This window comes from Monodelphis domestica, chromosome 1 (genome assembly GCF_027887165.1).
Source record: "Monodelphis domestica isolate mMonDom1 chromosome 1, mMonDom1.pri, whole genome shotgun sequence".
Lineage (NCBI taxonomy): Eukaryota > Metazoa > Chordata > Mammalia > Didelphimorphia > Didelphidae > Monodelphis > Monodelphis domestica.
Genome location: NC_077227.1, coordinates 468,120,249 through 468,132,346, shown reverse-complemented (window position 1 = coordinate 468,132,346; position 12,098 = coordinate 468,120,249). Strand labels below are relative to the sequence as shown.

The window sequence follows — 12,098 nt, the reverse complement described above, 5'->3', positions numbered from 1 at the left end:
AGTTCTGGCTACATGGCCTTGGCCAAGTCTCTTCCTTTTCTGGGATTCAGATTCCTCCTCTGTAAAATAATCATTATAATAATAGCTAGAATTTATATAATGTCTGCTACATATCAGACACTTTCTTGATCCCCACAACAACTCTGGGAGAAAATATCCTTTTTTTTTTTTCATTTTACAATTGAGGAAATAGAAGCAAGTAACAATTAAATGACTTGCCCAAGGTCACACAACTAGCAGATGGATAAAGCTGGATTTAGGTCTTCTTGACTTTAATTCACTGCAGCTCCTTGCTGCCTCTAAAATGATGACACTGGATAAGATGAATCCTAAGGACTTTCAAACTATCTCTAATCCTTTATGAATGCTTAAAGTAAACATCTAGCTTTTAAACCAAGACATTGCACTTGGGGGCTCCAGTAGCCTTGGATTCCAGTTCTACCTTGCCCCTCACTCACTGTGTGACTATTGAAGGAGACAATTGATTTCTCTGGGGCCTCAATTTCTCCATCTATAAAATGGGGGTGATAATCCAACCCCCCCACTTCCCTCACAGGGTTGGTGTAAGGATCAAAGAAGATACTGGATGGAAAAGCACTTTGGAAAGTCCAAGGCTATATACGAGTACGGCGGATTATTGTGGTACTTTGCTTTACCTGGTGAGTCGGGGAAAGGCTAAACCAAAACACAGCTGGTTTTGCTCAGAGCTGAGTCTCTGCATCACCCCAGAAGGAGGGAGGGCGGTGGAAGCATGCAATTTAAGAACTCTTCCTCCCACTCTGGGAACCGCTACTTGACTTGTTTCTCCTCAACAGGGGGAGCATGAAACTTGTCTGGACCACAAGGCTCTTTCCCATGGACCCCGATCCCAGCCATGGGGAGGCACCCCCCACCTCCACCTGCCCCACCAGCCTCCTTCCCTCCATCCACACACACACCACGTACTTGGAGCCTGTACTTGTCTTACTCTTGCAGTCAGCAGGGCCCAGGCAGGGCCAGCTGGCTCCATCCTGACTCTGGCAGCCAGCCAGGCCACGACTGTCTGTTGGGCTTTGCAAGAGCTGGTGTGAGTGAGTGTGTGTGTGTGTGTGTGTGCGTGTGTATGTGTGTGCACCTCCACTTGCTAGCCCTAAGTTCCTAGGGCCCTGCAAAACCTTAAGGGCCTCACAGAGTTTCTGAGAACCCCCCTTTGCCCTTTCCAGGGTCCTATTCTGCAGGGGAGGCAGGAAAGGTTTAGTGGAAAGATCCCTAACTGGGGCATTCGGAAACCAGAGTTCTAGTCCCAGCTCCGGCACCAAATACTTCGGCAGATTGTCCCAGGAGAGTGATCCTGATTCGGAGGAGTTTCCCACTTCAGGCATTACCAGGCCCAGATAAATCTTTAGAAAATAAAAGAGATTTATGAATAAGGCCCATGGCTGGGAGGCAAGATGGAGGTTACCTCTTCAAAGGAGCAAAAGATAGGGTTTATATGTGTTTCAAAGAGAGCTGACTGTGTGGCGTGTGGCAAGAGACTGGAGAAAGGGGGCTTGAGGATGACGTGTGACTTATGTAAGGGTGAGAGACTGGGGCGGGGGGAGACTGAGGCGGGGGATGTTGTCTGTCAGGGAGATATGCAGATCTCAAGAGTAGGGGATACAAATGCCATCTTTAGCTGTTTATCAGTGGTTTTCAGGGATGGTTTTCTCTGGCCAGGCTGAATTCCTGGGATCAGAACCTCAGGGGAGTTCTTAAGGTGTCCCCTTTGGATTTCTGGGTTGCCCACATTGCACTCCATTTTCCCCCTCTCTTATTTCTGGGTCCCACTACAAAATGGCTTTCCTGGTAATTGCCCAGAGGGGATCTCTTTTTTCCTTATCCCTGTGGTACAGTAGGAAGAACTTTATTTTGGGTTCAGGGACCAAGGGTTCAAATCCTGGCTCTACTAACTTGGGCAAATTACAACCTCTGTGAGTCTCAGTTTCCTCATCGATAAAATGAGGGAATTCTAGCTCTGATATTCAGTGGTTATTATGAGTCTGTAGTGACCTAGAAACTTATTTACCCCTTCTCTAAGGGGCCTATTTCCAAAACAGATAGGGCTCTTCCTCCTCTGTGGAATATAACCTAGGATTTATAGCTAGGATAAACCCTAATGACCATCTGGTGAAGAGGTTCTTAACCTTTTTTGTGCCATGGATCCTTTGGCAGTCTGGTAAAATTTATGTACAAAATAAAATATATAGGACTACAAAGAAAACCAATTATATTGAAGTATAGCTAGCAAAAATTTCTTAAAACAAGTTTGTAATCCCTAAATTAAGAACTTCTGATCTAAGTGCAGCTAATTGGCTCAGTAGATTGAGAGCCAGACCTAAAGATAGGAGATCTTCGGTCAAATCTGGCCTCAGACATTGCTCAGCTGTATGACCCTGGGCAAGTCATTTAACCCCCATTGCCTAGCCCTTGCTACTCTTTTGCCTTGGAAGCAATACACAGTATTGATTCCAAGATAGAAGATAAGGTTGTTGTTTTTTAAAGAAGCTCAGAACCTCTCATCTAGTCCATCTTCATTGGGGGTTGCTATAAATATCAGAGCTGAAATTACTTAGGTTCCAATTTGGTAAAAATCCAGGCAAAGCTGTGAAAATGGAGGAAAACTATATTTGCTACCCTTGGGGCCTCCAGAATTGATATCCAGATCTAACACCAGAGCCGGAGGATAGGCCTTGTAAAGGTCACTCTCTAGATTAGATCCACTGACCCATCAGAGAGGGCTCAAAGAGGGAGGAGTTGGTAGTGTTAAATTCTAACTCTAAAAGGATTTTGGGGGAAGGAGGGAACTCCTGGTCTGAGAATATTGACCCAGGAGACTTGCTTTTTTTCTTTTTCATTTTTATTAACTTTTTAATTATTAATTTTTATTTTTATACCACCTTTGTTTCTCAATATAATCCTCTTTTCTCTCGAGGGAGATATTCCCCCTTTATTATAGGGAGGGACTATGGCAAAGAATGAAAAGAGGAAAGGGAGATGGTTCAGGAAAAACTAAGCAATATGTAAGCCTAATAAGATATATATATATATATATATATATAGGGATATCTCTACATAAATATATAGATATATAGATATACATATATATATGCAATGCTCCACAACTATGAGCCCCAACTTTGACATATTTCTCCATTGAGGCCAAGCTTGGTTATCATAATTTCAAAGCAATGAAGTAATTCTTTCTTCCTCTCTCCCTCTGTCCCTTCCTTTCTTCTTTCCTTCTTTCTTCCTCTCTTCCTTTCTTACTCTGTTCTTATGCTTTTCTTGTAGTCATTGTGAATGTTTGTCTCCTGACTGTGTCTATTTCACTCTTCATCAGTTCATATAGATCTTCCCATGATTCTATGCAATCTCCATATTCACCATTTCTCATAGCACAACAATATTCCATTATAGTCATAAATCACAATTTCTTTGTTGTTGATATCATTCAGTCATTTTTCAGTCTGGTCTGACTCTTCATGACCCCATTTGGAATTTTCTTGCCAAAGATACTGGAGTAGTTTGCCATTTCCTTCTCCAGCTCTTTTTTACATATGAAGAAACTGAGGCCAACAGGGTTAAGTGACTTGCCAGGGTCACATAACTAGGAAATGTCTAAGGCCAGGATCTCCTATCCACTCTGCTACCTAGCTGTCCCTCCATCATTTGTCTTTAACCCTTCCCAAATCAAAGGATGAAACTTTTTCCAGTTCTTAATTACTACAAAAAAATACTTATCAATATTTGGGGCTATATAGTAACTCTTATCAGGGACTGCCCATTCCTGCCACTCACTGGCCAGCAAAGTCCTAAAGTCTGGACTCTCACATTCAGCCAGGAATATAACAATATTGGCTAGACACCTACAGGGTGCTAAACTAGATGCTAGCCTCTGGAGATACAGAAATGAAAGACAGCAATGCCAACAATCTCACATTCCTATATCATTTTTTGAGGTTTACAAAAAAAGAAATTTCCCTTCAACCCCTTGAGATTAATCATATCCCTGTTGTGGTAACCATTTTACAGATTAAGAATAAGATGCTAGGTATAGAGATATAATAGACATAGAGATGCTTTGAAAAGGATAAAGGCAGCTAGCTGGCTCGGTGGATTGCAAGTCAGGCCTAGAGACCAAAGGCCCTGGGTTCCAATCTGCTCTCAGATACTTCCTGCTCTATAACTCTGGACAAGTCATCATTGCCCAGCCCTTAGCACTTTTCTGCTTTTGAATCAATACTTAATATTGATTCTAAGACAAAAGGTAAAGGTTTAAGAAAAGAAAAAGAAAGCTTGGGTTGAAATCAGCTATTTACCAGCTGTGTAACCTCTGCATGGGGCTTTGCCTCAGTTTTCTCTTCTGAAAAAATGAAGGCATTGAGCTAAATGTGTCTTTGAATCTTTCAGCTCTAAAATCCTTTGGAGTGGCCTCCTTTTCCTCCCTCCTGCCTTGAGGGCCCCCAAGGTACCGCCGGGGTTCAGGGCACTCACCTTCCAGGTTGTAGGCCTCGAGGGAGGATCTGGTGGGTGCGCGTGTCCTCACCCAGGCCTCCCTCCCCAGCTCAGGATCTTTTCTGTGTGTTTCAAAGCCTGCTTGTGTCTTTCAGGTAGTTAATGGAGAAGCGGGCGAATGACAGCCGGGACTGTGGTCATCACAGGTGGAATATTAGCAACAGTCATTTTGCTCTGCATCATTGCAGTCCTCTGCTACTGTAGGCTTCAGGTACAGTAACGATACGTGCTTGCTGGGTTGGGTCCCCAGCTCCGTGTTCTCCTGGCTGCTGGAGGAGGGTCCCCTAATTGAACCCAACAGGAGGTTTTGGGGAAAGGGAAGGTCAAGCCTCAAAGACTGATCCCCAGCTTGGCCTCTGTCTCACCACATGAGTTTCCCCATCTGTAACGTCAGTAGTAAGAGGGAGAAAACATTGGACTTTTTTTTAAACCCTCACCTTCTGTCTTAGAATCAGTACTGTGTATTGGCTCCAAGGCAGAAGAGCAGTAAGGGCTAGGCAATGGGGGTTAAGTGACTTGCCCAGGGCCACACAGGAAGTGTCTGAGGCCAGATTTGAATGCAGGACCTCCAGCCTCCAGGCCTGGCTCTCAATCCACTGAGCCACTCAAGTGCCCCCAAAAAACTGGGCTTTAAAACCTGCCTGCCTCCCTGGGATGTTAGGAGAATCATATATGATGATGAATGGGAAAGCCCCTTGGCAATGTTAAAAATACTAAGAATTATTTCATCTTCTGCATCCAGTATTACTGTTGCAAAAAAGATGAGTCAGAAGAGGATGAGGAAGAGCCTGACTTTGCCGTCCATTCCCACCTCCCACCACTCCACTCCAACCGAAACATCGTGCTGACTAACGGACCCTCGCTCTACCCATCATCCTCTTCCTCCTTCAACCAGAAATCCCCACAGTGCCGCACCGTCTGCCCCAGCTGCTCCCACTATGAGCCCCCAACCTTTTTCCTTCAGGAACCAGAGGAGGTTCGAAATGGGGGCGAGCGCATCAACTATAAGAACATCAGCCAGGAAGACATAGAACTGCCGGTGAGCTTCGGTGGACTCCAAGCCCTCAATCCCAACCGCCTCTCTGCCATGCGCGAAGCTTTCTCCCGAAGCCGTAGCATCAGCACTGATGTCTGAGCTCCATCCTAACTCCCTGGTCTGGCACTGGGCAAGGAGCACTGGACTGGGTATCGAGACTTGAGTTCCAGGCGCAGCTTTGCCACTAACTCACTTTGTGACCATGGGCATGCCATGACCCTCCTCTTGGCCGCAGTGTCCTCACCTGAAAAATCAGGGGCTTTGAATAGATGGTCTCTAAGGTACCTTCCAGTTCCATCATTCTTTGACTTGGGAGCCCTCGGTTCACCCTCCTGATGTTGAACAATAGCTTCACCATTGAGGACTCCCCAGGGAAGTCTGACAGAGAGAACTTATGAGATAATGAATGTATTTGGTAGTTCACTGATCTGACAATAGAACAAGTTATTTAGTCAATCAGCAAACTATTTCCTCCACCCCTACTATGTGTTCAGTGCCATGTTAGGAACTACCAGGGGCATGCACACACACACATAAAAAAATGAAACTCTGTCCTGAAAAAGTTGACATTCTAGTTGGGAAGGGAGGAAACATGACAACATAACCAAGTAGCAGGCAGTCTGTGTTTAATGCCCAATGAGGAGGTCAAAAAGGAAGAGAGGAAGAGGGAAAGATCCCCGGATGTGGGGCAGTCAGGCAGGGAAGATGTTTGTTTTAGGAGTGAGCCTCAGAAACAAAAGTGGGTAAATTCCAGCTAAGAGATGCCAGTCACAGAGTGAGAGGGCATGGGGGGGGGGAAGTGAGGAAGAACCCAAGAATTAAGGGACTTTAAGCCATTGCCTCCATTATTAATGAAATTTTGGTACCAGGCCATCTCTGGTTCCCAGAGAAGTGTCCTAAGGGTCACCACACTGGGTGTCTTGTCTCACATATCAAATTACTACCTGAGGCTGGAAGGACTTGGTGCAGGCAATCAGAAACACATAATCTCCTCCAGGCCCCAATGGACATGAAGGTATTCCTCTTTTCAGTTTCTCCCCATCTTCTTGAAACCCTAGATCCCTTTGGATCCAAAGTGGTTTCTAGCCTCCTATTGGTGGCAGGGAAGCAAACTACATGAAGAAGGAGAGAATGAGGATAAGGATATTTAAAAACCACCTAATTTGCCATCAGTAGTAATGAAGTACAACTAGCATCTTTTCTCCCTTTTGTCCTGCCCCCAACATACATAGACACACCAAAAATCATGTTAAAATTTTTAAACTGACCCAAAATGTGCCCCACAACTTCCCAAGTCTCTCTCTCCTTCTTTCTCTCTCTCTCTCTCTCTCTCTCTCTCTCTCTCTCTCTCTCTCTCTCTCTCTCTCTCTCACACACACACACACACACACACACACACACACACACACACACACACACACACATACTCCATACCCACATCACACCATACCACATATCTCACACACTCACCCTGTCCTCCTTGGCAGAAATGAGATGGGTTCTTGCTCATTGATGCAGTCCATGTGTCTTCTAGGACAGTCCATGGAGTTTGGCTCATTGTCCCAGATGCCAGAAACCAGTTTGACCCATTCTCCAGCCTGCCACCCACCTTCCAAGAGGAACATTGATCCATAAACCTAAACAACAATCTCCTTCCTTCTCTATTTTAACCTGAACACACAGCTCACTGACACTGGTACCTGTCTTCCAGGTCTGGTGGAAGAAAGAAATCATTTTGTAATAGTATCTCACATGCTGATAAGACAAATCCACTAATCCTAATGATGGGCAAGTCCCTTCATCTCCAGTGAAAGCAGCCATTTGTATAGGTCTCCAGTCATTTCCTATTTAGTAAAAGGCAATACTTCCTCTTCAGTGGCAGTTCATTAAATGATATTTTTTAAAGGGTAGATGGGAGGAGGGGAACGTCTGGGTGGCTCAGTGGATAGAGAGTCAAACCTAGAGACAGGAGGTCTTGGGTTCAAATGTGACCTCAGATACTTCCTAGCTATGTGACCCTGGGCAAGTCACTTAACCCTCATTGCCTAGCCTTTACTGCTCTTCTGTCTTAGAACCAATACATGGTATTGATTCTAAAATGGAAGGTAAGGGTTTTTTTTAAGAAAGGAAAGTTTTCTGCCTAGGAAATCTATGTCTCCTGAGCTTCACTTTGAATTCTCTCAGTTCCATCTCTGGAGATTTCCCCTTCAAGACTATGCTGGAAAAATTTGGGGAAGAAAAGTCCTTGTGAGAGTCTTCCCACAACCAGAGAAGAAGGTACTACTCCTCACTGAACTCTCAGTTAAAACTTCGTAGAAGACCTGCTCCTGATGAAGGGCACGCTGTTGTTTTAGGACGTGTGGTTGGTTTATAAATATTGTGTGCACCGTGACAAGATTATTTTCTTCTCTTCCCTAGAAGGCTTTTAATTCCACGGAAGAGGTTTCAAAGTACATGAAAGATTCACCACTTTCAGTATTCTGGATTTTCTTTCTTCTTCTCCTTCTGCCTTGGTTTGTAGCACATTAGATTTGCTCAGTTAATCCATCCCTGAATAGGGCAAGTCGTCTGGGAAGCTCTGGCCTGAGTTTCTTTGCCAGGGATGATGTTCTCATTGGTCTGATGTCATAACATAGCTTGAACCAAACTCTGACTTTGTATAATTCTTATCTGAAGTTGGTTCGGTTGCATTTGACTTTGGGGGGCTGGGGTGGGGGGAGGGATGGGGAGGGCAATTTCCTGTGGCTGTTGTCTTTCTATTTTCCTGTTTTCTGATCTATACATAACTATAAAACTTATAGATGTAGATAGCTTTGAAATGAAACAAGAGACACCTGGTCAGTTTAACTTCCCAGAGGTGGATTGCTGAATGGGACTCCTGGGTCTGCCGAAAACACAAAAACAAAAGGAAATAAACCTTATCTTTGACATTACTGGGGAGAAGAGGCTCTTTAATCTGTCCCCATTCCCAGACCACTCTTTCGAGTGGGTTAGGAAAGAGAGGCCATGCTGGCCGACAGTGACATTGTACAGAAGTCTGACTTTAGCAGAAAGAATCTGGTGAGCGAGGGCCAGGCTGTAGCCCAGACGTATAATTGGTGTATGGGTTGGTTTTGAAAATGAAAGGCTAAGAATCGCAACTATTACAGTCATCTGGCTTCAGGCACGGGAGTGGCCCCCATACAGCCCACCTGAAAACATGAGAGACCCCCCCCAGAGTGAGCAGGGAAAGGGGCCACATTTGTAGTCCATGAGTGGAAGCAGAGCAAGGCTCCAGGGAGAATGGTGCCCACCGACATTCAAGAAACTCCCAGGTACCCAGTACCACAATAAAGGCAACCTATTGCTTTATTCTTTTGAGTCTTTTTTTTTAATCCTTACCTTCTGTCCTGGTATTGGTTCCAAGGTAGAAGAGCAATAAGGGCTAAGCAAATGGAGCTAAGTGACTTGCCCAGGGTCACACAGCTAGAAAGTGTCTGAGGTTTGAACCTAAAACCTCCCATCTCCAGACCTGACTCTCTATCCATTGGCTCAGTCCTTAAAGTGAATGGGGCAATGGTTTGCTGCCCCTATTCCTTTAGGTCTTAAAGAATTCCCCCTTGATATGCAAATATCCCATATCCAACTCATTCTTTGATATTAGCTGGCATATTAATAATCAGGGGACCCTTCAACAGAGATTTACTGAGCAAGAATAAGAATGAAATATAAGGTGAGAGATAGAAGGGAAAGGATGGCTCCAAAGACAAATTTGTCTGACTTCTCAATTTGCTGAAAGCTGGCCCTTACTTCTTGCATAAAAGGGGCAAAGCAAAAAGCTTAAGCTCTTTGGGTCTTAAGTTTCCTTATCTGTAAAACAAAAGGAGGTTGACTTAGATGCCTCTGAAGTCACTCCTGGCTCTAAATCTAGGATCAGATCATTAGCCTTGGGAAGCCCAGAATGTTGTCATCTTGTCACCCAGTCTTCCTAAACCCTGAATACTGCAAGTAAGTCAGCTCCTTCCTACGTTAAGGGATCTTTCTCATTAAAGGGCTCAAGGAAGAGAAGAGAGTGCCCCTAATAACCATGCTAATTCATAAGAAAGAGCACTGATTCTGACATCAGACTTGGGTTCAAGTCTTAGTTCCTCCTCTTGCAATTTACTAATCATAAGACTGTGGACAAGTCACTCAACCTTGACAGATCTTAATTTTCTCTTTGTAAAATGAGAGAGTTGGGCTCAATGGCCTCTGAGGTTCCTCCCAGCTCTAAATCTATGATCCTATGAAGCAAATTGGTACAAAAGAGCCATGATGTTCAATTAGTATTGGTGCACAAAGCAAAAAAATCAAGTTAGTTATAGCCTAGTGAAGGTTAGGCATTTGTCACCACTAATTCATTGCCTGGCTTGGAGCAACAACCTTTTTCCTTTCTGAACCTCTTTCTTCATCTGTAACACGAACGGGTTGGACATAGCTCTAAAGTAAAGTTTGTTTGGAACAGTTAGTTCTACAGACCCTGGTTTGGGAAAGGACAGGTAGGTCCCTGGCCTGGAAAACCTTGTTGAATGACCAGTGTCCCTCAGTCGGTCTCCTGGCCTCCTGGAAGCTGCAGCAAGTGATGGACAACTCGAAGACCCAGTAAGTCTCACAGAGGCTCAAGTTCCTATAAATTCAGTCACTGGGTAGGCAGGAAGATCTCTCCATCACCAGCTGGAAGGACTAAAGAATCTCCATCTAAGGTGGCTTTCTCTGAAGTTTTGTCATGTCTGGTAGGAGGCCCCACTGCCTTCTAGGAAGAGAGGGAGAACAAGGACCTAAACCACTGGCTGTCCTTGTCAGGTTCAGGCATGAGAGGTGTCATCTTTGTCCCAGTTCTGTCTGTCTCTCTCTGTCTGTCTCTCTCCCTTCCTCTCTTCCTGCCTCCCCCCCTCCCCGTGTCTTTCTCTATCTCTCCCTCTCTTTCCTCCTCTCTCGTTCCCTCTCTGTCTCTCTCTGTCTCCCTCTGTCTCTCTCTCCCTCCCTCTCTGTCTCTGTCCCTGTCTCTCTGTCTCTGTCTCCCTCTGTTTCTCTCCCTCTGTCTCTCTTGCTGTCTCTCCCCCTCTCTGTCTCTCTCACAGACACACATTCTCTTTCTTTTAGTCTGTCTCCTTCCTTTTCTTCTGCTTTTTTCTCTTTCTCTTTCTCTGGCTCTATTTCTGTCTTTCTCTGTCTCTATGTGTTCCTGTCTTCTCTTTCTGTCTCTCTGGCTCACTATCTCTCTCTTCTTCCACCCCTCCTAAAATAGGGAGCTAATGGCAAAATACATGAGCCTAGTGACAGGAAGACCCGAGTTCAAACCTGACCTCAGATGTTTCCTAGCTGAATGACCTTGGATAACTCAATTCACTTCTGTTTTCCCAGCTATAAAATGGGGATATGAATAGCACATCTCCCAGGGTTATTGAAAGAATCTCATAGGATTTAATATTTGTAGAAAGCTTAGCCTGGCATATAAGCAGTGCCGTAAGTTGACAGTGATCTACCTAGAGAAGTTGTTAGTCCTTTCAGCCCAGGGGTTTTGTGAAGTTCAGGAGAAAGAATGAATATAAATACTTCACAAACCTTTTTGTTGTTGTTCTGTCACTTTTCAATTGTGACCCCAGTCAGGGTTTTCTTGGCAAAGATACTGGAGTGGTTTGCCCTTTCCTTCTCCAGCTCATTTTACAGATGAGGAAACTGAGGCCCACAGGGTGAAGTGATCACCTCTGGCTCACACAGCGAATAAGTGTCCAAAGCCACATTTGAACTCAAAACTCAGGTCTTCCTGATTCCAGGCCTGGCACTCAATCTCCCACACCACTGAGCTGCTGTTGGCAAACCTTAAAGCATTATCTAAATGCCAGTTATCAATATTATTGTAAGCCTCCAATCTGGAGATGACTGCATTCCCTGCGCCTTGTAGTACGCCCCTGCTGAGCTCAGGCAATGTTTATGGAACACTCTTGGGATGTGCTGGCAATTGTTTAACCCACTAGGAGATGGGGATGGGGAAGGGGGAGGAAATCTTTCTAAAGTGGAAATGCTCATGTTGAACACTGAGCAAGCTGAAACAGCTCAGAGCTGGCTCTCCCTGCCTTTCCAATGGCTCTGGTGTGCCCTACTCAGATCACCATATACCAATCTTGCTTTGAGCAACAGCTAGAGAGGCAGCAGGCTATTATGAATGAAGCACAGCATTGGGAATCTAGAGACCTGGATCCTAGCATGGCACCTGGCACCTCGTTATTTCTTTGTTCAGTTGGGTCTGCCTCTTCGTGACCCAGTAGACCATGCCATCCCTGGGGTTTTCTTGGCAAAGATACTGGTGTGGTTTGCCATCTTCTTCTTGGGTAGATTAAGGCAGCCAAAGGTTAAGTGACCTGCTCAGGGTCACACAGCTAGTAAGTGTCTGAGGCTGAATGTGTGATGCTGGAAAAGGCATTTAATTAATTTAATTAATTAATTAATTTAATTAATTAATTATTTTAATTTTTATTAATGTATTTAACCCTGTTTGCCTTTCATCTAT

General features: G+C 44.7%; 1 protein-coding gene across 3 annotated transcripts in view; it reads left to right on the top strand.

Moving 5' to 3' along the window:
* Positions 1 to 8,920, top strand: part of FAM163B (family with sequence similarity 163 member B) — a 61,393-nt gene extending 52,473 nt beyond the window's left edge. For 2 of the 3 annotated variants that reach the window (XM_007475246.3, XM_056812661.1), the window contains 2 exons: positions 4,629 to 4,744; positions 5,276 to 8,920. In XM_007475246.3, coding sequence (XP_007475308.1) covers positions 4,652 to 4,744; positions 5,276 to 5,668 — 486 coding nt within the window. In that variant the 5' untranslated portion in view covers positions 4,629 to 4,651 and the 3' untranslated portion in view covers positions 5,669 to 8,920. Of the gene's footprint in view, positions 1 to 556; positions 660 to 4,628; positions 4,745 to 5,275 lie in introns of all 3 variants that reach the window. The other variant, XM_056812660.1, reaches the window with a different exon arrangement.
* The last annotated feature ends 3,178 nt before the right edge of the window (positions 8,921 to 12,098 follow it).